General features: G+C 54.9%; 3 protein-coding genes across 3 annotated transcripts; all 3 read right to left on the bottom strand.

The window, feature by feature from the left end:
• Positions 1 to 669: 669 nt before the first annotated feature.
• Positions 670 to 2,937, bottom strand: Aqp6 (aquaporin 6). The gene is made up of 4 exons (XM_057792425.1): positions 2,545 to 2,937; positions 1,759 to 1,917; positions 1,435 to 1,515; positions 670 to 906 (listed from the first exon to the last, which is right to left on the bottom strand). The coding sequence occupies exons 1-4, from the start codon at positions 2,935 to 2,937 to the stop codon at positions 709 to 711; spliced, it is 831 nt and encodes a 276-aa protein (XP_057648408.1). The 3' UTR covers positions 670 to 708.
• Positions 2,938 to 9,602: 6,665 nt separating this feature from the next.
• LOC130888639 (aquaporin-5) lies at positions 9,603 to 13,730 on the bottom strand. The gene is made up of 4 exons (XM_057791874.1): positions 12,516 to 13,730; positions 11,350 to 11,514; positions 10,824 to 10,907; positions 9,603 to 10,287 (listed from the first exon to the last, which is right to left on the bottom strand). The coding sequence occupies exons 1-4, from the start codon at positions 13,254 to 13,256 to the stop codon at positions 10,102 to 10,104; spliced, it is 1,176 nt and encodes a 391-aa protein (XP_057647857.1). The 5' UTR covers positions 13,257 to 13,730; the 3' UTR covers positions 9,603 to 10,101.
• Positions 13,731 to 19,795: 6,065 nt separating this feature from the next.
• Positions 19,796 to 24,259, bottom strand: LOC130888951 (aquaporin-2). The gene is made up of 4 exons (XM_057792350.1): positions 23,900 to 24,259; positions 21,195 to 21,359; positions 20,729 to 20,809; positions 19,796 to 20,077 (listed from the first exon to the last, which is right to left on the bottom strand). The coding sequence occupies exons 1-4, from the start codon at positions 24,257 to 24,259 to the stop codon at positions 19,868 to 19,870; spliced, it is 816 nt and encodes a 271-aa protein (XP_057648333.1). The 3' UTR covers positions 19,796 to 19,867.
• Between the last annotated feature and the right edge of the window lie 527 nt (positions 24,260 to 24,786).

Here is a 24,786-nt window from a genome sequence, read left to right as displayed (position 1 = left end):
GGAGAGGCTTCCGGCCTGGGATGTAGACTTTAGTCCAGGAGTAGAGGTTTTCCTGTGTCTACACTGAGGGGCCTCAGGGGAAGACCATCTGGTCCAGAGGGCCTTAATGCTGTTCCTTGCTAACCTAGGAGAAGGTTCCTCTGTCTCAGCCGGTCCCACAGTGCGGGGTGCGGACCTTCCCAAGCATTGGAAAGTAGGAATGAAGTCCTTTTAGGAAAGTGATTTCTCTTCTCAGGAAATCCCAAAGTGTCCAAGAGGGGGTGTCCAGGAAGGGGGTCAACAAAAGCAAAGTATGAATGAAAAGGACACAATGAAACACATTACTCGGTATGTAAAAATTTAAACACCAAAAGAAAGAAAAAGGAAATGCAAGGAAGATCTTGGAGAATTAAATTAACTGGACGGATTTACTTCCAGATTTTTTCTATCTATGAATGCAGAAGCCAGTCACGGTGGTGTGCCCAAGTCCCAGCTATTTCATAGGCCAAAGGGGAAGACTGAACATAAGGTCAGCCTGGGCGGTGGATCTCAGGGGAGAAAGGCAGGGAAGGAACTGTTTTGTCAGGGATAGGATTGGTACCTACTTAGAATAAGTGACCAGTCTCCCGATCCCCCCAACACCAGGGACACCTCAAGCCAGGTCATACAAGGCAAGCCGCCCACCTGCATGCCGCCCTGGAAGCCCGAGGGGCCAGGGGCTGGGCAGTGTCACACGCTCACTTCTGTGTCCTCTGAGTTCGTTTGGGATTCTTTCTTCTGGGGCTCCACATCTACCACTTCCTCCACCTTGGTGGTGCCCACGAGGATGGCCAGTCGCTGGGCCACAGTCTTGGTATCAGGGAACAGGATGAAGTTATAGATCAACGAAGCCAGGACAGCCCCTGTGAGGGGTCCCACCCAGAAGATCTGAGGAGACAGAAGTAGGTAGGAGCCATCAGCAGCGCAAGATGACTTGAGAGCTGTGCGCCCAGGGCTTTGTTCCTTCCCTGGAGGGTGCAGCCAAAGCTAAAGCTGGGGCTCCGGTCCTCTCCCACAGCTCCTCTTCCCTCTCACCCCTCCTGTTTCAGCCCTGACTATTGCTGTTTCTATCTCTGCTTCTGTGTGGTCTATTTCTGTTTGTCTTTTTCTTTATTCAAGTTTGAAAATTGGTCCAGCTGGAGAAAGTGAAGAAGGAAGCAGAACATAAAGCCTGGGCCAAGGCTGCAGCTCCTGCCCTGGCCCACTTCTTGCCAGTCCCTGGATACTGCAGGATATTGGAGCTGAAAGAGACGGGATGCTCACCTAGGCTTTTTGAATGCAGGGAAATCTGTACTCCTGGATGGTCTAAATGACCTGGTGATGAGAGCGGCTGATTTTTCTCTGTGTGGATCTCCTAATGGTAAAGCCTACTAGTTCTAGTCCTCTAAACCCCACGCCTAACAGTGAAGGGCTCACCCAGTGGACCGCGAACTTCCCGACAATGACAGCAGGACCAAAGGAGCGAGCTGGGTTCATGGAACAGCCGGTGAAGTAGATCTAGGGAAGACGTTCAGGATCAAAGTACGAGGAGGTCTGAGGCAGCCTAGGGGAGGACATCCCTCCCCCCCCCCCCGCGCCTCCCACTTTGGCTAGCCCTATATTACAGGGCACTCACTACCTCAGGCCACAAGACATGAGGAGCTCAGGGAAAGACACTTCCTGGCCTTTGGAGTCCTGTAGTTTCTCCAGGGAGGACTCCAGTATCTGCACATGCAGGGTGTTCTTTTTTTTGTTCCTTACCCCAATGAGGTGCCCCAGGGCCACAGAGATCCCAATCATGGCAGCTGGGGAGCCCAAGGTCTGCCGACTATCCATGGAAGCGAAGACACAGAGCACCAGCTGCAGCGTCAGGATCAACTCCACGGCCACCGCCTGGCCGGTTGACGTGCTATTGTGGACCTGGGCAGAGAGGAAAGGAATACGCCGGGGTGGACGTGGGCACTGCCCGCGGGACAGTGAGACTCCCTAAGTTTAGTCTTCTCTCAGTCCTAGAACCTAAGGTCTGAGCGGCCGACTCCTGTTTCATCCGGATGCCTGATGCCTGCGGAAGGCGCCTCTCCCACTCTGCCATTGAGGGAGGCCTGTGGTTCAGGGGGACACGGAAGTAAGGAACAAGAAAGTTGAGGACAGATGGAGGAGGCCTGTGGGCAGTAGTGGAAGCAGGTGGAACAAAGGCAATTGCGGGGCGATTGGGGGAGGGAAGCAGGCCCCGGGGACCTGAGAGATGGCAGAGGGGAGGACACAGCAGAGCACTGCAGGTTAAACAGTGTGGGCAGGGTCCCCTCTCTCCCTCAATCCCAGCCTCACCCCGCACTGGCCTTTAGATGCCTGGTCCTTCTGACTCCCTCTCCTCCCTGTTCCATTCCTGCCCTGCCTAAGTCCATTCCTCTAGATCCCAGAGACCTGCTCGGAGCAGCTGACCTTATCCGACCCCTCCACCCTGCTTTTACTCCTGCCTGGACTGCCACCTTTACCACCTGTCTCTCTCTCCCGTGCCCTATCACCTGCGTCATTCTTTGCACCTACCACGTTGACTCCAAGGGTCTCTCGGACACCTCCTGGAGTTACCCCATAAAGAAGAGCGGCTCCAACGGTGGCCCCTGCCAGCTGGGCGGCAATATAGGCCATAGCCCGAGGCAAGGAGATATGGGACCCTACGAGGTAGGCCAGCGTCACAGCAGGGTTGGCATGGGCTCCGCTGGTCTTCCAGGAGATCTGCACAGCTGTGGCCGTGGCCAGGTTGAAGGTGATAGCAATCTGGAGCACAGAGGGAAGGGCCACAGGCCAGGGCAGGACAGAGCCCACACCAAAGAACACATACAGCCCCGTGGCCAGGAACTCAGCAAACAGAGCCTTGCTGATGGCTGTCCAGAGCCTGCCAGCCAGTAAGAAAGCCCTACAACACAGCCTTGGCTCCATGTCCTGTCACCTTGTGCTTCTTGCCTGCTGCTCCTGCTCCTCCCTGATTCCCCTGTCTCCTCAGGTCTCTTGTCCCCTGGTCTCCCTTTCTGTGGTGGCCTGCACACGGCTGTCCTCAGGAGCAAGCTGCTCAGGCTGACGGGGAGCCTGCTGAGGGCATTATGCACGTCTTGGGGTGGGAGGTGCAGAGGGTTGTGCTCACGTGCCTAGCTCCACCTAAGGCTCACCTGATGCGGGGAGCAGGCCAGTAAGGGGGTGACACTGGGCACTGAGCTGGAACCTTCCAGGACAGCCAAACACTGGCTGCTAAGAGAAGTCTAGCCTGAGACCTGGAGATTCAGAATGGATGTCAGGTCCCCAGTGTCAGCTCAGAGACAGCAGGATCACTGAGAACCCCAAGTTCAAGGCCTGCTTCAGGCTTTCTCATGCCCTAACCATCTAGTCTCTTCCTCTGAAGAGGTGGTGGTGTATCCTGTGCCCCATAAACCTAGGTGTGAAATTAAGGTCTTTCCACCATTCCCACCTAAATCCACAATCCCATATTGCAGATGCGAACAGAGTCAATTTTACTGAGGATATGTGGTCCTGGGTTTGTGGCGGGAGCAATGGAGTTTGGGTTCACCACATAGTCCTCAAACTGTGCCAGCTGCCACACGGGGCCCTGACCAGTTCTACTGTCCACCGGGGAGTTTCCTCCAGTCCTCTCACTTCCTGCCTCTCTGTCTTCTCTTACCTGCTTCATAGCCTTACTTCTGCCTGTCTGCCTCTCTGAGCCCTCGAACCCTGTGATTTATCAGGTCAGATGGTTATCTACTTTTGCGGCTATGCTGGTCCTAAAGTGTCACCAATGCCTAGACAGTATCCCCTTGTTCCCAGCAGCTTCTTCTTCTTCTTTTTTTTCTTTTTCGAGACAGGGTTTCTCTGTGGTTTTGGAGCCTGTCCTGGACCTAGCACTTGTAGACCAGGCTGGTTTCGAACTCACAGAGATCTGCCTGCCTCTGCCTCCCGAGTGCTGGGATTAAAGGCGTGCGCCATCACCGCCCTGCTTTCTTTTTGGATTTTCGAGACAGGGTTTCTCCGTAGTTTTTGGTTCCTATCCTGGAACTAGCTATTGTAGACCAGGCTGGCCTCAAACTCACAGAGATCCGCCTGCCTCTGCCTCCCGAGTGCTGGGATTAAAGGCGTGCGCCACCACCGCCCGGCTCCCAGCAGCTTCTTAAACAAAGGTCTTCCCTCTGTGGAGCTGACCAAGCAATACTCTCACCCTGCCCTGCCCTGGCCCCTGGCTGTGCCTGCCACACACAGAGGGCCCTGCCTATCCTCAGGCTCCCCAGTCTGTCTCCAAATGCATCCATCTCCTCCTCCCTTTTCTCTAGTTCAGTTTGGTGGTACCTAAGAAGTATCCTTGACCCTTCTCCCCATAAAGCTATCGAGCCCTGCTGGTTTCAAATCCTGCTTGCATCCGGGCTGTGCCCTCCTCCCGCAGCCCTGCAGCCACTAGCCAGTTGGGGTCCTCACTTTGCCCTAGTCAACTCTCCACACTCCAGTCAGAACGGAGCTTCACAAAGGCGGTGATCAGTTGGCTGCGCTCTGCTGAAGTCTCTGCTAGGCCTCTGCCACCCTCCTTGGCCAGCATCATGGGGTGAGCATCCTGCCCTTCGCTGAGACTCTCCCTCTTCTCGGAGAGCCCTCCACGCTCTCTTTGCCTGGGTAACTCCTAGCCCATCCCTGAGGCCAGCTTCCAGTGTCACCTGCTTCTGTCCCGGGTAAGGACATCTCTGTGTGTTGTCACCATACCTAGGCAGTTTCACACACAGTCAGGACACTGTTGCTGCAGAGCTGATGTGTCTCCCCAGCAAGTGCTAAGTCCTTAGGAAAGGAATCACATTTAGTTCATCGCTGTACACAGTGTCTTGCACGGAGACTGCCTATACCAGAGACTCAGTAACGAGCAGGTGGCTGTCACATTGGCTTCATTCTGGTCTGCTGTTCCTATGGCTGTCCTCCTGACCCCTCACAGGACTGAATTCTCTGACATCTTCAAAGGACCACAGGCTCTGCCATACCTTCCCCCATCTCAGTCCCAGGCAAGCCCTTCCCCTGCCCCCTCTGTTCTTCCAGCTGTCCTGGCTTTCCCTTCCTCTCCTCAGAGGAACCTTGGTTTCTCACTGGGCACAGCACGCTCTTGCCAGCGCCCTGCCGCTAGTCCCCCTCCTCTCCTTTCTCGTTCTCATCCCCTCTCTGTCTGGTCTGAGCTGCCAGGCCCAGCTGGCAGCACTGGACGCTGTGCGGGCACAGCCGTAATGGCCGGCCTCTGCCTCCTCTGTGACTCTCAGGTCTCCTCCCCAGCTTCTTGTTGACATGATGCCTGATCAGGAGGGATAGGGGACGCCAGCTGGGAGTCAGCTCCAGTCTCCTTTAGTCTGGACACCCCTGACCCCAGGGCGAACCTGCTGGGGCCAGGCACCCATGTGCCCCTGGCCTCATTGGAAGCGGAAGCTCTGTCTCACTGGCCCCAGAAGATTCTCTTTCCCTTTTATGTTTGTTTTTTCAAGACAGGATTTCTCTGCATAACCTTGACTGTCCTGGAACTCGCTCTGTAGACCAGGCTGACCTCGAACACACAGAGATCTGCTGTCTGTGCCTCCTGAGTGCTGGGATTGGTGCTCTCTTCCATTCTTAAAGAATATTTTCTTTACATTTTTATTTTATTGTGTGTATATGTGTATATGCACAGATCGTGTTCAGGGGACAACTTTCTGGAGCCATTTCTCCCATGTGGGTCCTAGGGATTGAAGTCATGCCATCAGGTTCTGTAAGGTGTCTCTCCTCACTGACCCATCCCCCTGCCCATCTTCAAACCTCCCCTCATTGCACAAACTCCTTGCTTCATCTGACTTCCCATAATTGTGGGTCAACTCAACCTGTACCTCCCATCCTACCTAGAAAGCCAGGCCTTCAGCCTTCTTGCCCGCTTCCTACCAGCTGAGGGCTCAACCATGGCCCACACCCTACCCAGCTGCCCATAGCTCTAAACAAGAGGCGGCCTTTCTCTTATGCCAGAGATCCTTCCAAAATGCCACAGTGGTCACATCACCCATCAAGCCTTCAATGGCTCCCCTTTACCTCAATGACCAACCCGCAAGGAGAGATTGCTTCCTCCTGCCCCAGTTCCCGCCCCGCCCGTCCTCTTTACTACAGCTGGGCCAGACATTTACGGTGTCCCTTCTGAGCCACGTTGGCGAGGAATTTCTTCTGTCTCTCCTTCAAGACAGTTCTCAAGTGCAGCTTCCCTGAGAAGCCTTTCCTGGTGTTTGTTCCTAGCAGAATCTAAATGAGAAATTTAAAGATGTAGGATTGAGCAAATGGGGGAGACTGAGGGGGTGCCCTCAGCGTACCCCAAAGGCCTGCTTCCCAGCCCTCTCCTGGGCTGTGCCTGGTAGGATGCCCATTTATCAGCTGCCAGGTCTAGCCTGGTTCTGGATGTGTGCAGTGGTGGCTGTGTGGAGAGTTTTGGTAACACAAACTGCGCCCTGACCAGCTGTTTGGCTTCTGTGATGGCACAACCTTGCTTTTAAGTGGGTATTGTTCTTATGACCCCATGGGTTGGGAGAGGTTTCTAAAGACATCTCAGCAAAGTGCCTCCAGTCAGAGACACTATCTGCTCCCATTCCCTCACCTCTGGGGCACGGCACTGGAGAGTAGACAAAGAAGGGTTTCGACTGCTGTGGCAGGTCGGGGCCAAGTACCACCTGCAGCCCTGCTCTGCAGGCGGAAGGTAAAATACACTAAGTGCCCTGTAGCTTCTTTCCCAAGATCATACAGGACAGACCTCCCTGGCTCCCACTCAGCCTGGGACAAGGTCTTTCACTCCCTGCAGGCAGGTGGGCATTGCCCAGTTCCTGGTTTTCCTGCTCCAGCCAGCACCTCCCTGGGCCCAAACAGTCCCTGACTCTAGTGCCAATCTGAGCTCACTCATGCTCAGAAGCCTTTTGTCCCAGCCCCACACCTGGCTGCCTGCCGCTCTTCCTGGATGTAAGCTCCCACTGAAGCCCGCTCAGGCCAGGACCGGGGGGAGTGGTGTGGGGAGGGCAAGGCCAGCAAGAGAGAACTAAGGCATAATCAATCACAAGGAAGGGGCTCAAGGCAGTCTGTGTCACCTCGCTGGTTCTGACCAGACTGACAGACAGAGGAGGGGACGGAGCTGAGGGGAGCTGCGATCGGATCCTCCCCCAAATTCTTCCTCCTGGCCACCCACCTAAACTGCCACCTCCTGCCCACCACCATCCAGTTTTAGCTCAAATCCTCTTCCATCTATCACGGCACCTTGTCCATTCACCGCTGATGGGAACCGGCAGCTTCCAGAGAGAGGAACAGACGCAGAGGAAGAGCCTTCAGCTGGAGAATATGGGCTCTCCGTCCATGCCACCTTCAGGCAGAGAAGTCTTTCAGAGAGCTGACAGGGCATGTGTGTGCTTGGGTGGGACTTCCACAGGTGCGCTGGCTGCACACAGTACATGGAGCCTGGCTCTTTGAGCGTGCGGGGCCAGGGTGGGGGTGGGGCACCATGACTGTGGCTTGTATGCCCATGCTAAGAGAAGAGGAACACACAGGGAAGATATAGCCTCCCCAAGCACAGGTACAGGTCAGTGCCACAGCTAGGAACCCCAGAGATGGACAGGATTAGTGTATGTGTGTGTGCATGACTCTTTGTCAGTTCATGGACGATCACTCACAGGTGCACAGCGCCCCCTGCTGGCAAACCTGCCTGCGCACTGCTCTAACTGGATCAGGCTAAGCGGTAACTCCTCTGCCTCGATGCCTCACCCATGCTGAGGGTCTGTCTCTTGTAGGCCTCTGTTCACCCTCTCACAGGTCCCTTGGGGCCTGTTAGACAGGAGAATGCAAGTCAGAGCTGTCTGAAAGCTGAACTGGTGTTCTGTTGCCCTCTGCACCTCCTCTTGGGTAGTGAGGTACTGGGCTGGCGAGGGGCTACTCCCTGGTTACCTCAGAAACCTAAGCCTGGGACACCCTCTTTGTGCTCTTGAGCAGCCTCGTCTCTGCCTGGATCCAGAGTCCAATCCCAGGGAAGAAGTGATGTGTATGGATTTGATGGGCGAGTCTGCCCCCTGCTGGCTAGAGCTGGCACTTGCAGTCAGCACCCTCACTTGCAGGAAGTGGGAAAGAGAAGGCAAGATGCAGTGTGTGTGTGTGTGTGTGTGTGTGTGTGTGTGTGTGTGTGTCTGTGTGTGTGTATGTGTATGGGCAAGATGCAGTGTGTGTGTGTGTGTGTGTGTGTAGGGGTAGGTTCCGTGTACTCTCCCGCTCCCCTCGCCCTCAGTTGACTGGTGTTCCATGGAAACCTGTGGGGCAGGCAGGTTTGGGTCCAGCGGTTTTCACTGCCTTTCAGACCCTAGGCTGTTTCGGGGGTGGGCTGGGTGGGTTGACCTCCCAGCCTGGGTCTGCAGCTTCTCCTTCCCATTCCTGCTGCCTTCGACCCTGCTGAGGCGAAGCTGAGGAGCAAGGGAGAGGTTCTGCTGAGGAGCAGCAGACTCAGGCAGGATCTGGAGAGCAGACATCCCTATTCTCTCAGAGGTACCATCCTTACTAGGGTCTAATTCCCCGTCAGGGTCTCACTTCTCCTCATGGTAACCCAGGGGGCAGGTAAATAGATCCCAATTCATGGGCTCATAATCCCAGGAGTAGCAAAATTTGAATGTGGGGCCGTGTGGTGGTGGTGTATGCCTTTAATCTCAGCCCTTGGTGGGCGAGGCAGCCTGGTCTACAGAGACAGTTCCAGAACAGCCCTGGAACTCAAAACAAACTTGAAAAAGAAAACAAAATCAAAAAAGATTTGGATGTGGGTGGCCAGTTTCCATCCTGGACTCTTTAACCATGGTGCTGGGTTGGGTGCTGATTGCTCATGGGTCTTTACCCGCTCCTCACAGAGAGGCCGTTGGGACTCCTCGCCCTCACCTCATCTGGCTCCTCATGACCCCGTGAGGAAGCGTCTGGATACATTTTACAGGTTAACAATGGAAGCTCAGGAGTTTCCCGAGTGTCAACAGCAACTGGACAAGCAGGCAAGGACAGGAGGGTGAGGGGGTGACAGGATCCTCTCCCCACCCTGCCAAAAGTGGGGAGACAGAAGCCCCGAGGAGCTGGGTGGGGAGATGCTGTGTGCCTATGGTAACCTCTGAGCACAGGCTCCAAGACGCCGCCTTTCAGAAACACTGGAGTCCCAGAGAAGGAAGCTCCAGGCTGGTGCTCTCAAGACTGAGAGCCTCTCACCCCTTTGGAATCTCAAGGGCCTGTGTTGGTTCCCTCCCCACCCTACCTGGCACACCAGGCCCTCCTCAAGTGGCAGGGACTTAACATAGCCGAAGGGATAGGTGGAATGGGCGTGTGACTTGGCTATGGACCCTCTTCTTGGCCCTCCCTGGTCTCTTGTGCTGTTTCTGTATTTTTCTGTCTCTACATGTGGGCTCGCCACCCTCCAGCTCTCTGGTCCTGCCCGCCTCCCCTAGTCTCAGCTTTTCTTCTGGAGGACTTGTCTGACGGTCTCTGTGCCCTTTGATGAACATGTGTGCGGGTGTGGTATCTCAAAGGGAGACATGACTGGCCATTGTCCCAAGAGGTTTCTGGAGGGAGATGACATCAGGACATGAAGATTGATGGTTTTACTGGGAAGTGCCCAACCCAAAACCAGCACCTCTCCCATCCTTGACCAAAAATAAATAGGATGGCATTCAATGAACCATCTGTCCCTCTGCTGAGGGGTTCTGGGCGATGTCCCCTCTGCCCACATGGAGGCTGGCTTTGGCACTTGAGAGGTTGGGCTGAGCGACATAGCAGGCTGATATCACCCCTTTCTGGTGTGGTCCTGGGCAGTCTGTGAGCTCGGTACTGCAGTCACAGTCTCTGAGGTCTGCCCCCATGGCATTCATTCTGCCTAATCCTGAAGAGACCCTGTCCCCGTTAGACTCCAGCCCCTGGCCCCAGCCGAGTGTCCCACTGTGGGCTTCTGCTTCCATCTCTATCTCCAGCATGGGTCCAGTGCCTCTTCCCCACCAAGAGGGCGGTTGGGAAGGATGCTCGGAGGTCTAGTTTTCTTCTTCTTTGCCAGCAGTTCAGGGATGTGGGACTGGCCTCTGCCTGTGCTGGTCAGTGTGCTGTCAGCTCTATGGTCTTTTTCCGCTCCTCCCGATGGTCTTCCCAGTCCTCGTCCGGCTCGTATGTGCCTTTGACGACGGCCACACGGTCACTGAGGCTCAGGGAGGAGGGGAAGAGCAGGTAGAAGTAGAGGACAGCAGCCAGAACGGCCCCCACAATCGGCCCCACCCAGAAGACCTGCAAGACAGAGTTAGAGCAGAGGCTGAGCCCTCAACTCATGCTTCCTCATGAGGACACAGACACGCAGACCCTCCAAGGAGGCAGGCAGAGCCCAGGACGGACAGGCTTCCTAATCCCAGTCTAAAGAGAGGCAAGGGAACCTTCCGAGTAGGCAAACAGAGCCCCCAGCACGATGTCTTCCAAGGGGCAGTCCCCTGCTGAAGCCCCAGCAAGGCTCTGCCACCCTTTTCTGCACTCTAAGCCTGGCTGACATATGGACACAACACACTGTTCAGAGGGACAGTCCCAGAAAAACATGCCCCCAACATCTCCACTTGGACAGATACACACACAGATGCCCACTCCACTTCTAGAGAAGTGTTGGTCCACCCCACCCCTCGGGCTTCATTTCAGCCCCTTCTGTGTTCCCTTCTCCTTCCAGCCCCCAGGTTCTGGGCCCATAACATCCAGAAAGTCCGATCACTCTTGGACTTTCAGTTCAGCTCACTGTGTTTCCAACACCTGTTAGGGAGCCAGGGGAGGCCCACACTCACCCAGTGGGAGGGGCTGAACCGATCCATGACCACCGCTGGACCGAAGGAGCGGGCTGGGTTCATGGAACAGCCGGTGAAGTAGATCTGGGTAGATGAGGGTCACAGTGAGGAGGGCACCATCCCTTCCCCTCCCACAGAATTCTGGATCTCTCAGGGTCACAGTGTACGGACCACCCACATCTCAAAGTCGGGTTTTCCAGTTCCTAGGTTGCTGACTGTTCACACAGCCCACCTGACCATCAAACCATGCCCTCTAGACCATGTCCTCTTCCCGTCTCAGCCTCTTTTGGGCCTAATTCTCTGACCTCACCCTCCCTTCCACTTAGTCACACTGTTTCTCAGTCCAGAGAGGCTTTTGGGGGAGTTCAAACCTAGGGCACAGTAGGGCTACAGCCCAGAAGCCCCAAGACCAGGCCTTAACCTCTGCCGGGTCTCATCTTTCTGGAGGAGTCGCTGTTCTAGGGCTCCATATTCATCCTGAGTGGCCTCTCTCCATGACATCCCAGCCTGTGTCAGCACTACTCACCCCCACAAGGTGGCCCAGTGTGACAGACAGGCCGATGGACAAAGCTGGGGAGCCCACTGGGCTGGTACGGCGGGAATCAGTGGAGGAGAAGATGCAGAGAGCCAGCTGGAAGGTCAAGATCAGCTCCACCACTGTGGCCTTGCCAGGCGTTGTGCTGTTGCTGAGCTACAAGGAAAAGCTGGATTAGGTCCCTGCTGCCTTCAGGTTCTGTGACGGTTCTGGCCTTCAAGGACACCTAGAACCTGAGTTCTTGGAAACCAAGCCCTCTGCATGAACCAGACAAGCCTTTCGTTACAGAAACTATACTTCAATGTGCACAGGCTTGAAGCTCAGGCCTGTAGCCAGAGGGTAGGGTGTCAGCGAGTTTTCCTGAGCACCATCTTGTCAATGGCTCTGCCCAATCCCCAACCCCCACAAGCTGGCATTTACCCTCCCTCCTGTGGGCAGCTGCCCAGTTTGCCTCCTGCAAACTGCCCCTGGCCTCCTATCCGTGCCTGACCCGCTGCTGGTGCCAACCTCAAACCCGTCTCTCCAGTGTGGCTGACTCACGGCTTGACAATGGCCGCGAAAATCCTCCTCTGTGTTTGATTAATGAACCCAGTTCACATGGGACAGGGGGCTGAATCTAGGGCTGCAAAAATGGGGAGGAAGTAGGGGGCAGGAGCAGGAGTTACAAAAGGGGGAGCCCGTATTTGGGGAGTGTCACATCATAGCTTCTAAGTGTAACACCCATGACACTTGCTATCCTATGCCCACCTCCATGTTATGGCTAATAGATTGGAAGCCCATGAAGATTGGGGTTACCCAGACCACGATTACGATCCATTGCTCTTTGAAAGTTCCATTAAAAGTAAACGGCCAAGGGGATGACAAGAAAAAGCTCACAGGTGAACCTAGAAGCCGAGGGGATGTTTCGACAGCCATGGCGAGCAAGGCCAGGCAGAGCAGTGTAAGAGGAGGGGCAGATGAAGTAGAGTGTGAGGAGAAGCTGGGACAGGGGGCACAGCTTGGCCAGGAGGTTGGTTGGTAAACCTATTTTTCCTGGTAAAGTTGTTGTGCACCAGCCTTTTGGTTGTACCCATTCTCAAGATGGAGGAGCATGGAGGATCTGGTCTTAATGTTCCCAGGGTCTCTGCCCATGCCTCTACCGTCTGCTAGGCACTCACCGCATTGACGGCCAGGTTGCCCCGGGCATTGATTGGCGCCAACCAGTAGAGGATGCCTGCCCCAGCAATGGCGCCCACCAGCTGGGCTGCCACGTAGAAGATAGCACGAAGCAGCGAGATTTGGTTGCCTACTAAGAGGGCCAGAGTAATGGCCGGATTGATGTGGCCACCGCTCACAGGCCCCAGAGCTTGAGCCAGGGTACCTATGGCCAGGCCAAAAGCGATGGAGATCTGCAGAATAGAGGGCAGCGCCGAGGGCCACTTGAGTGCCGAGCCCAGGCCAAAGAAGACGAAGATGAGGGTGGCCAGGAACTCCGCAAACACGGCCTTGAAGAAGGCCACTGAGCACACCTCCTTCTTCATGGTGGCCTTGGGTGTCCGGTGGCAGCGGCAGCGTCGCAGGGAGGCCGTCGGGGCGGCGCTGGCAGCGGCGGGCCTCTGGCTTCGGGGCTCTGCTGGCGGTGCGGCGCCCACTCCGTGGCAGGCGGCCTGGCGCGGGCCGGGCAGGGGTGCGCTATATAGAGGGCGCGCGCCCCGCGGCGGGCAGAGCGCGGGGGGGCCGGGGGCGGCTCCCGTGCCCAGGGGCCAGCGCAGCGCGCAGGGAGCGAGCCTGGCGGGCGCGCGCTCGCCGCCCCCCGCCCCGCGCGCCCCCGACCCCCCGCCCGCACAGCGGCGGACCCGCCCGGGCCACGTGACCCACGCGGCGGTGTAGACCGGCCCGGCGGCCTGGGTCGCGCGCATCGTGCGCTCCGCGCTGCTCCCGCGCCCTCCGGACCGACGTACGTGCCCGGGCTCCCTGGGCTGCTGCCTTCCGTCGCACCGAGCTCTGGAAGTCCCTCTCGTCGGCCTTCACCTGCGGACCGGGATGGCTGACAGTCTTTCCTTTTTCTGCTCCTCGGACTTTTGGTCCAGCTCCTCCTTTTCCTCGCGCGACCAGGGCATCCTGACCCGGCTTCACCCACGGCCAGGCCAGAGTGATGCGACTCTCTGAGGACAGCGCCTCTTAGCTCCCTATCCGCCCGTGGCGGGGGCGGTCCGGCGATCGTGGGCCTCTCCCCGGTCCAGCCCGGCGGGAGCGGGGGCGTTGGGTAGGGAACACAGTGCCAGCCTGCCCTGCGCTTGGCAATCCTCGACGCCACGTGTGGCAGTGTCGGCTCCTAGGCAGCAGGCTCTAGGAGACATTCTCCATGGCAGCCCTTGGGAGCCCTGGGGTGGTGACCGATTTGGGCTTAGGGAAGAGACCCTGAGACTGGGGTCAGAGTGAAGGGTCTTGGCCTCTATTGTTTTGGACCCAGAAGTCCCTCACTTTAGACCTCCGCTTCCTTCTCAGCCAGACTCTTGAGGTCCATTTAAACCCTCATTTAGTTTTGATCGCTCTCCAAGTCGGCTTCTAATCCCTGTTGGTCGGTCTTTTTTTTTTCCAAACGTGGCTCTCTCTCTCTCTCTCTCTCTCTCTCTCTCTCTCTCTCTCTCTCTCTCTCTCTCTCTCCTCTCTCTCTCTCTCTGTGTGTTCGTTCATTTCTGCTCCCTCCCACACAGTCTCTTGGCCATTTCCTTTTTTCTATCTCTTTTTGTTTTCTAAGTCACCCTCTTTCTGCCTGTCTGTCTGACTTTTGGTTTCTGCTTTTTCCTTCCTTCCTTTTACAGTCAACCTGTCTATTACTGTTTCTGGCTACTCAATATTTCACCGTTCTTTAGTCTCTTAATCTGTGGGTCCTTGTTTTTGCCTGTCTCTATCTCATTTTCCTATCTGACTCTCATACAGTTTGTCTTTCTGGCCCCCGCTCCCACCGCAATCAAATGCTTCCACATTCTAGGACTGGGTCACACATTTTTCTAGTTCCCTGCTCCCTCTTGTCCCTTATCTCTCCTCTCTGGGCTTCCAGACCTCCTCTGCTGCTCTCAGCCAGGTTTGGTATGTGTGGAAGGAGGAGAGAGGGCTTTTCAGGGCTTGGGGACAGGGCAGGGACCCACCTCAGGGCCCCCTCTGCCCTCCACCATTCAAGCTTGAACACTTTGCATTGTGCCAGCCATAGAGCAAGGCTCAGGAAAGTCATCTCATACTGTGATCCATTTAAAAACCTCCCAGGGCAGTTATGTCCTAAGGTGCAGCCGGGAGAGAGAAAAGATACGCTTGTCCAGCAGAGGGTGAGAGGAGGCGCCTGCAGAAAAGCAAGACCCTGGAGGAGGGACTTTAGGCCAGGTGGCAGCTAAGAGGCCAAAGAAAACAGGGTCCAAAGAAACCCTGCTATTGTTTCCCATTTTGCCTGGCATTTCCTGCTGAGCGACTCCTCCCCAACGGCTCCAGTCAGGTGGACTGTTCTTTTCTCTGTAGAGTTGCAAGGCTATGCCCCCAGCAGGGCAAGGCAGCTGCAATAAGGATTTTCTTTAGGGCTTGAGGTTCAGACTGGAGAAGGGCCACAATCACTTCAGAGACCTGGAGGCCAGACAACCCCCACCCCCTCTCTGTAGCTCTTAGTTTGCCTTCCCTAGGCACCGCTCTCCTTTTTTAAAAAAATAATTTATTTATTTTTCTTCACCTTTTTTGTCCAGGCACTGTCTTACTGAATCCATAGGTCTCACATTCTATTTTCCCCGAGTGGGCAGAGGTCAGAGCTCCTGGTAGTCCGGCCATCAAAGGGCATTCCTGCCTGAGAATGAGAGCCTTATGCTTCCCCAGCTAACAAAGGACCAGGAAGGCTAAGAACTTGCTTTTGCTGGGAAGACGGCTCAGTGGTAGAGCCATTGCCTAGCATGTGTGGGGTCCTAAGTTCAATTCCCAGTGCTAGGGAGGAAAAAAGTTAGTTTGGGTCAAGCATGGTAGCTCACAGCTTTCATTCCAGTCTTTGGGAGGCAGAGGCAGGCAGATCTCTGAGAGTTCAAGGCCAGCCTGGTCTAGTAAGTTCTAGATCAGCCAGAGACTACGTAGTGAGACCCTATCTCAAAGACAAACAAACAAAAGAACTAGTTCCTGCCATTTTATGGATTAAAATATAGATTGGAATTGTCTCTTCTGTGCTAATTATTTAATTCCAAGCAACCTCGTGAGAAGACCAGAACTCAGAAGTCACTTGCTCAGGCTGGCACAGTGGCCTGGGATAGAGACCACAGACTTGGTCACAAGGAATGGCCTTGGTGTAACCAAAGAAGGCCCCATCTGCCAAGGTCCCCCCAAGGGCAACCGGTTCTGTTTCCAAAGATTGCGTCTGAGGCCTTTTCATCTCTCTAACCATCAGGGTCACCAGGTCCCTTACTGGAAAAATTATGGAGACATGAGAAGAGAAAGGAACCTATTACCCCAGAGTCTGGATGGAGCCTCTTACCAGCAGTGGACCAAAAATTTCAACACAGTTGGCAACATTTGCTTAAAGCTTTCTCCTTTCCCAACCACAACCCCCCAGTTTTCTAGCCTCTCAGGGAAGATGCCATTTACAATAAAAAAGACTTGTGAAACATGGTGTCTCCTGGCATTTCTTATCTCACTGTGATCCCACCCAAGACACCTCGGGAGCTCCTTTACAATCTGTTATAGAGAGGGGACTCAGACGAGTGCGGAGTCAACAATCCCAACGCAATTAACATTTGCTTAAGGCTGTCTCCTTCCCAGGTTACAATTAAACCTGTAATTTTCTAGGAATCCCGTCAGGAACGCCCTTTACAGAAGAACAGCACATCCCAACCTCGTGCAGCTTCCAGTTTTGCTCTTTCAGACCCAAGCCCCCCCCCAGAGCCACTTCCAGAGACACCCTGAAATCACATTTATTGAAGAAAACCAATTTCTTAGCACCCCGTTGAGAGTCACCAACGTGTCCTATGTGGCTGACACTCTCAGACATGTCACTGGCAGTCTTCACTGAGAAGCCAGTGCCCACGCTCTCAGCTGGTCCTCGTTTTTCTTCTAATAAAAGTGTCTTTTAATGAACTCCAACCCTACTTCGTGCTGGCGTCTCCTGGAGTTCTTTTCTGTGTCAGAGCCAAGGATCCGATCTGAACTAAGATTAAGAGAACTCAGGTACTTGTGGGTGGCAACGGGGCTGGGATTCCGTCCCTGCCACTGCTGTCAGAGGTACTATATTTTAGAATAGGGGCTGGAGAGATCGTTCCCTGGTTAAGAGCATTGGCTTGCTCTTCCAGAGAACCTGGGTTCGATTCCCAGAGCTCACATGGTGGCTCGCAATGGTCTGTAACCCAGTTCAAGGGATGACCTATTCTGGCCTTCATGGGCACCAAGCACATACATGGTGCACAGACATATATGCAGGCAACATGTTCATAACACATACGATAAAATAAAAGTAATAATAAGAATTGTCTTTGCCCTGCACACTCAAGGTCCTGACCTTCCTATTCCAAAGGATGTTCCCTATTGATCTGGGAAGAGTGTCTTCCTACCTGTGGCAGAGGGGCTAACATCTCTCAGAGAAAGGTTCTTCTCCCATCTCTCCTAATATAGGGACCTCTGGAAGGAGAGGGTTGGGGTGGAAATGTTAGGATCCTGGAACTGCCTCAGGCAAGTGGACTGAATTGATCATTTTTAAGCTGTGGGAGAGAGGAAGCATTTATTGACAAATGAGCATTTATTGTTTTCTATATGCAGAACACCGTGTTGACAAGACCAAAAGGAAGAGACAGTAAGAGAATGCCTTGACTCCGAGGGGCTTACCCTCTGCCTGCGAGGCGTGGTGTACCTTCGGGGCCACAGCTTGTAGACACAAACACCAGAGCAACTTTTGGAGGGATGAAGTCATTCTGCACAAAATGGGACCACCGGGACAGTCCAGAGCTGTGCGTGTCCCCAGCTTGGGGACCTGCAAGTCTGCTCACCTGCCTCTATGCTGTGCTGTGTCTGTCTAGTTTGGGTGTGTCTGACCTCCCCCTTCTTGACTGGGTGCTCTTCAAGGGCAGGAACCACCCACTTCAAGACCATCTGTCCACTACATGATGGAGACTTGGACTGGGCTGAGTGTTCTGGTTTTGGTCAGGGGCTCTCAGAAAGAGATTGGGGATGGCCTCAGTGGAAAGATGCAGGATCTTGTGTAAGACAGCCTGGGTTCAAGTCTTGGCTTTGCTGTGTATTACCTGTGTGTCTTTGGGCCAGCCTTTAGGGCCTCAGTTCTAGAATCAAGTGGGAGAAGAAACATCTGCTCTGCCTATCTCACAAGATTGGAATGTTGAGGGAATTGTGTAGTCTTACATGGCTGGGGACTGTGACCCTTCCTGAACCTATGGAAGGTCTCCATAGATGAGTCAAAACGTAGGAAGTGGCCAGCCCTGGTGCTGGGACACAGAGACACGTGTCACTCTTATTCTCTGATTCTCCTATCATTTAGGCTTCAGTCTCGGGGCGGATGTGACTCAAGAAGTGGTCCAGATACATCCTTGACCTTCAAGAGGGGTGTGTCGGGGTAAGTGGAGTGAGCACGGGGTGCCTAAATCCTTTGAGCTTTCAGGGCAATGACCGAGAGGAGGCCCCAGAGGTCACTGATGCCACTCTTTGGAAGCCATGAGGTCAAGTCACCGTCAGCAGCTGTTGAGGTATGGGAGAGTCCTTCTCACAGTGTGCATGTCCAATGAGCCTCTTCTTGCCTCCAATGAGAAGTTTGGTCAGGGAGACACAAAGGTCACAGCTACAGAGATTTTGTTTTGATCTGGTCACGTGAATGGGGTGTTGGAGTGAGGCTGGTGCTGTGGACAGATGCAGTCAGAAGCCTTGAGAGTGTGGGGTGACAATATGGAGAAGAGGCGCCAGGCGTGAGCCTTGGATTAGTTAGCCGCTGCAGAGAGAGGAAGGGTGGCCGAGGGAGAAGGTGGAAGCCAGCCAGCACGCAGGCAATGAGGAAAGCTCAGAGCCTGGACCAGGAAGCAACCAGCGCCAAACCTGGCTCCTTCTGTCTGGACCTTGGGGCCCCAGGGCTCCAGTTTGCTCTAACTACCAATTACACGAAGTAGAGAAACCTAGAGGTCTGGCTTTTCTGCCTTCCCCTCCTGGAGAAGGCAGCAATAATGAAAATGAGCCTAATAACCTGTGATAATGGAATCACAGTTCACAGGGCATCTTTATATACATAGTCTTATTTAATCCCAGTTTAATCTCATCTGAGAGCCGTTGCCCTGCTCTGGTTTAGAAGTCTGGGTTCCAGATTCTGAACCCGCCTCTGCCTGCTCCAGTCACTTCCTTCCTCTGATCCAGGAGAGCGCAGACTGCAAGGTCCACACAGTAAGCGTCAGGCTGTGGGAGCTGGCGGAGCGTGGAGCACAGGGCAGGGAGGGAGGAAAGGAAAGAGGGAACAGAGATTCCTGCGGGGGAGGGGCAACAAGTGACGGAGGGGTGTTGCTTGGTGCCTGTGGTTGCATGCCTGAGCACCTTGCCCTGCCAGCCATAGGCATGTGCTGTGTGCCAGGCTCCTGGGTTCCCTTGCGAAACCGAGTGTCTCCTTTCATGCAGTATCTAATTGCAAATCTCTCCTCTCAGGACAAAAACTGCGGCCCGACGGAGGGCTTTTGTTTTCTTTGCCCAAATGGTAGACTAATCTTTGGGGGAGGGGGGCTCCCTGGGGAAGAGAGTCAAGCAACACCCTCTCCCCGTTGAAGAGCCCTCCCTTAGGGTAGAAAAGGGGTCCTTGGATACCCAGTCCTTCCTTCCCCAGAGGTTATGTATAGGGAACTTGTTCTCTAGTTGACAGTCTCCTTCCAGCAATGAGTCCTGGCAAGTCTTTGGGCCGTGGACTGTTTATTTGGTAGAGTCTTCCCAGAGGGTCGAGGATGAGGTTGGAAACCGGCTCCCCACTCCTTCCTGACTTGCTAGGGGGACTCTTCCATAGCAGAGAAAGTGGATTTATTGCAGGTGCCAGAGTGGGCGGCCAAAGCGGGAATGAGAAATCCCCGCCCTGTATCACCATGGGCATTCAGGGTCACTCTCAGGCACATGCAGACCCTGTACTTGAGGACAGAAGCACGCGGAGATGGACGAGCACTTTTACACCTGAACAAAACCAGATACCAACCACAGGCCCCCAAGGTGGTCTCTACACGCACGTTTCCCCCTGCACCAGGTGCGGGCTCTCCAGAGCTCTCCTTCTCCCGCCTGCCTGCTTTCCCTCCCCACTGGCTTGTTTCCCCAAGTTCCTGGTTCCCGGCAAGAGGTGAGCCGGATGGTCGCTGGGGCCAAGACTTCAGAGTGGGGGTGCTGCTAGGCTCCTGGGAGAGCCCCTTCTTGAGGCTCACCGCGCTTGCGGGCGTTGGAGCAGCCACTCTGCACCGGGGGCGGACGGTGCTCCTGGGAAGGGAAGGGGCGGGCGGTCGCTGACTGCGCTGCGGTACGCTGCGGTGCGGGGTGGTGCGGGGCGGGACGCTCAGGCTTTGCTCCCACGCGGCAGGCTCTGCGGGGAGTGGAGCTCCACCGACTGCCTCCGCCGCACCTCGCGCTCCTCCCAATCAGTGTCGGGCTCTAGGCCCTTGAGCACCGCCAGGCGCTCCTGCAGGCTCTTGGCCGAGGGGAACAGCAGGTAATTGTAGAGGAGGGAGCCGAGGATAGCGCCCACCAGGGGTCCGATCCAGAAGACCTGTGCAGAGTGAGAGGAGAGGTTCTGGCACCGGCTCACCCAGCCCGCTGAAGCTCCCTGTACACTGCTGTCCAGGCTGCGTAGGAATTGGCCCTCGGGTGCCTCTTATACCGTCAGCATGAGCTGTCAAGGGCGACTTGTTAGTGTAGAGGTTGAGTGGGCAAAATCTTAAGCCTGCTGCCTGGCTGGGAGTCCGGATTCTACCACTTGTGTGAACTTAGACAACTCACTTTCTCAGAACCTGTTTCTTTTCTTACAAGAATGCTCACTTCGTAGAGATGGAGCAATTAAACGGGCAAGGTTTGCAAAGCTCCGAGCAAAGGGCCCAGCACATACCAAGCTAACTGTTAAGCATGAGTATCATTTATTGGGTCCTGAATGCCAGACACTATGTTATGGAGATAAACTCGCTTAATTTTCCCCAAGAAAACCGATAAAATACTGACTGTTATCTTCATTTATAGCAAGGGACAGGGGAAGACCGAATCTTTGGCACGGCTCTGAAGGATGGAACAAATGTTTCCCAGGGCCTCAGGACAAGTGGAGAGGGATTGAGAAGTCCACTCCTCCATCCACCCCATCTTTTATAGCCCCCTAGTGTCTCTCTGGAATGATTTCTAGGAATGGGGAAGTCAGGGCTTTGGCCATTACCCAGTGGTCATCAAACTTGCCCGTGACGACTGCTGGAGCCAGGGAGCGTGCTGGGTTCATGGAGCAGCCTGTGAAGTAGATCTGCAGTAGGAGGTGGGGGTGGGGGGCGGGGGAGTAGAGAAAAAAGGAGACTGAGAAAAGGATGGGGCAGCCTCACCCCCACCCCCTCCCAGCACTCGGAAGGCAGAGGCAGGAGGATCTCAGTGAGTTCAAGGATAACCTGGTCTATAGAGTGAGTTTCAGACCAGCTGAGGCTAGCGAGACCCAGTCTCAAAAAAAAAAAATTCCTTTGGGGTGTCTGGGAGCCCCAGTCTCAGGTTATGTGTCTCCCTTGGGCATTCTGGGAAACTGTCCCTTTGGGGAGTTGTGTGTGTCTATCTCTACAATGTCCTATGTGGGTGTTTCTTTGGGGGACGTGTATGTTTTGGTTCCTGCAGGGTGGCTGGAACCTGCGGCCGTGACTTACTCCAAGGAGGTGGCCCAGGGTTACAGAGAAACCGATGGAGAGAGCAGGGCTGCCCAGGCTGTCACTGCGCCGCTCGTCCGTGGAGGCAAAGATGCAGATCACCAGCTGCAGGGTCAGGAAGAGCTCCACGGTCACCGCCTGGCCCGCTGTCGCGTTGTTGTGGAGCTGGAGGGGGGCGGTGAGTGAGTGGAGGGGAGCTGCTCACTCTGCTTGCCCCCTCTTCTGTTCCTCTGCTTCTAGCTCCACGGAGGTCTCTAGGGTGAGAGCCAGAAAACTGCCCCCTCCACCCTAATTGCAACCACTACCCCTTCTGGATCCTGGCCCTGAGGCAGGCGGGAACCCTGGACAGCCTGAGGGTGGGAGGTAGATCCCAGAACCTAACAGGTATGGAGGCTGAGATCCGTGAGAGGAAAGATGTCGCGATTCAGATTTGGGGGAGGGGTCTGATTGCAGAAGGAAGCTTTGGGACTGGTAACAGAACAGTCTGTTTCTCTAGGTCACCCCGATGCAATGGGATGCGGAGGGGATCAATCTTTCTGGGGTCCCAAGGTCAAAGAACCTATAGTCTGGTGGGTCACCTCTGCCTTCACCTCTCCCCATTGCATTCAGAATTCTGTCCCCAGGGCTGCTCCCTGCAAATCCTGTGGAGGCAGGTGGAGGGTGGAGAGTGGGTGGTTGGGTGGTGGGGGGGGTGGGGAGGGCGGGGCAAGGGCTCTAGATGCTGAAGGTGGGGTGCCCATGGTCAATGCAGCTCCTGCTGTGGGAAAGAAGAGAACTTGGGGTTGAACTAAGAGGCCATTTCATAACCTGACCACACCCAGTGCTGATTTCTCTCTGGGTTTGTCATCCTGTGCCCCACGCCCTGCCCTCTGGGGTTGAGCACTGCACAGGGAGGGCCGGTGACAATTCCTAAGCCCCACACACCTCCTCTAGGTCCTGAGCTCCTAGCCTCAGCTTCAAGGTCTTTCTAGAGTCTAGCCTCAATCTCTGCTCTGCTACAGCCTCCTAGAGACAGGAAAGAGGGCTTGGAACTGCTGCTTTTGAGGATTCTGTTTGCTGGGGGACTGTTTGCTTTGGTCTCAGTGTCCCATTCTGTACAAGGAGGAGGATAAGACCAATCCTGGAGGATCAAGGATGACAAGGGCGAGCCTCTAACCCCACTCTTGTTGGCAGTGGCTGTTCAAGGGGGACGCTCAAGATGCGGGTCTGATGTCACATAGCCTGGACTATTTCTAGATGACACTGTTTACTGCCTCCATGATTTGGACCCACTGAGTGCCGGGTTAAAACTACAGGATCGGGAGACCTCAGAACTCAACTTACAACGCTGTACCAAGGATAAACTAGTATGTGGCCTGGCAAAGGGCAGATCCGCATCAAGGGCAACTTCCTGTGGTCCAAGCTGCCTCTTGGTGTCATCCTCAGAGAACATGAGCAGCTCGGGTGGCCACTGGTCTCTTACCAGCCTTAGGGCAAATGGGCACTATGCTGCCTTATTCCAGACAGGCAGGCTTCCCGCCACCACGCAAGATGGAGTCAATGCAGAGGACATTTGATAGTGACTGCTGGGTAGACTGGGAGATGTTGGAGGCCAGGGCCTTAGTTTCCCCAGTGTCTTCCTGCTAGAAAAAGCCTGAGGTGTGCTTTCAGGAAGTTCTTCTTTGACTCTGTCTGGCTGGATGTCTGGCTGTTGTAAAATCCATTTAATTTTTAATAGCAATAGATACATTCCATCCCTCGCTTCGGCCTCCCTAGCCTCACTGTACTCTCCAGTTTGAAGACGAGTGTTTTCTGTCCCTCTCATAAGGAAAGTCACTCCTTCAGATGAGGTGAGTGACCGAGGGAGCAAGTGAGTGGCGAAACAGAGAAGGAGGCATGAGAGGTTCTTGCTTTCCTGGTTTTGGGTAGGGGTCTAGTTGTGCTGAAGGGTCCCTAGATTCCTAGGCCTGCACAGATTGGAGAGGAGAAGGACCATGGCTCCATTTTCTCCTCTCAAAGTGCCCCGGGCACTGTGCACCACCATGGCACGAAGACACCATTGCTTGGCAAGCTGCAGACTCTCCCTGCAGGCTTCTGTCAGGTTCTGGTAATTCTGGCATGAGCAAACTCTAGAACATTCGCTCCACCTCTTCCCTTCCCAAGTCTGTTTCTTTGTTAGTGAGACAAAGCCCAGATGGTATTATTTAGGACAATTGGTTGAGGAAGAGATTATGGGCTTTGTTGCTGAATCAGGGTTTGAGGGTTTAGCACACACCTTGCCCACCCAAGCCCACCCTCCCTTACGGAGCTGTCAGTGTTTGGCTTGTGAGGAACTAACTATCTAGTCCTCACACAGTCAGCGCTGTGGAGAGATGTCATCCCTTCCTCTCTAGATCTCTGCAACCGCACTTGGAAGTTCCCCAGGCCCCAAGGGGTTGGTATCTGTTCTAGGATGCTGTGTCTGGCTGCACTCCACCCTAGGCCTTCTCTGGAGCACAACAGAAACCCGAGCATGCTCTCCCTTGATGGGACTGGGTGCAAGGCCCCTAGGTGGCCAACAGGATTCTGCTCCTGGTGACTCTGGCTCTCTCCTCAGCTCTCCTGATGTAGCTGTGTTCCTAGCCTAGCTCTCTGTTTCCCCACTTGGCCTGTCCACACCTCTCATCCAGCCCAAGAGTTCTCAGTGTCTGCCCCTCCGAGAAGGGGCAGAGCTTCAGGATACTCACAGCGTTGACAGCCAGGTCCCCGCGGATTTCTACTGGAGTAATCTCATGGAGTATCGCAGCCCCGACCACAGCCCCCAGCAGCTGGGCAGCCACATAGAAGGCAGCTCGAAGGAAGGAGACATGGCAACCCACTAGGCAGGCCACAGTCACAGCAGGGTTGATGTGGGCCCCGCTGACATGGCCCAGAGCTTGAACCAAGGTGCCAATGCCCAGGCCAAAGGCCACAGCAATCTGAAGCACAGACGGCGGGGAGCTGGCCCACTGGAGGGCTGAGCCAAGGCCAAAGAAAACGAAAAGGAGCGTGGCCAGGAATTCAGCCAACACAGCCCGGGAGAAGGCTATGGATCGGAGTTCCCACATGCTGCCCAGCCTTCTGAGCCCTGGCCAGGGGTCTGGGCCACGGGAGTGGCTTTTCCTTGCCCCCTTCTCTCTTTCTCTCCTCTCTTTCTCTGGGCCTCTGTGGAGGCTGGACCTTGGGCATTTATAGGACCTTTCTATCCTGGATTTGGGCACGTGGGATAGAGGAGGTGTGTCTGCCAATACCATGTTCTCCCATGGTGGCCTTGCCCCCAGCCCTGCCCCTGCCCACCCAATGTCCTATCTTACCATCTTGGCTTCCACAGCTGACTAATGTTCTCATTAATGAACTCCAGATAAGGATTGACGTCCCCTGTTTTCCGTGTTTGTTCCCTCAGCTACCCCAGGGAGCTGCCGCAGGGCCTCCCCCGCCTCCACAGTGGCCACCACCAGCACCAGTTCCTGTAGAGAAGACCGTGTCCAATGGTTTTCTCACTGACTGACTGGTCAAGGAAGGGGCAGTGCCTCATCCAAAACCGACTGTGAGGAACTGTTGGAGCAGACTGGACGGTCTTCCTTCTGGAAAGGGA

Source organism: Chionomys nivalis, chromosome 17, assembly GCF_950005125.1.
Source record: "Chionomys nivalis chromosome 17, mChiNiv1.1, whole genome shotgun sequence".
In the NCBI taxonomy this organism is placed as follows: domain Eukaryota; kingdom Metazoa; phylum Chordata; class Mammalia; order Rodentia; family Cricetidae; genus Chionomys; species Chionomys nivalis.
This window is presented reverse-complemented; position numbering and strand designations above follow the sequence as displayed.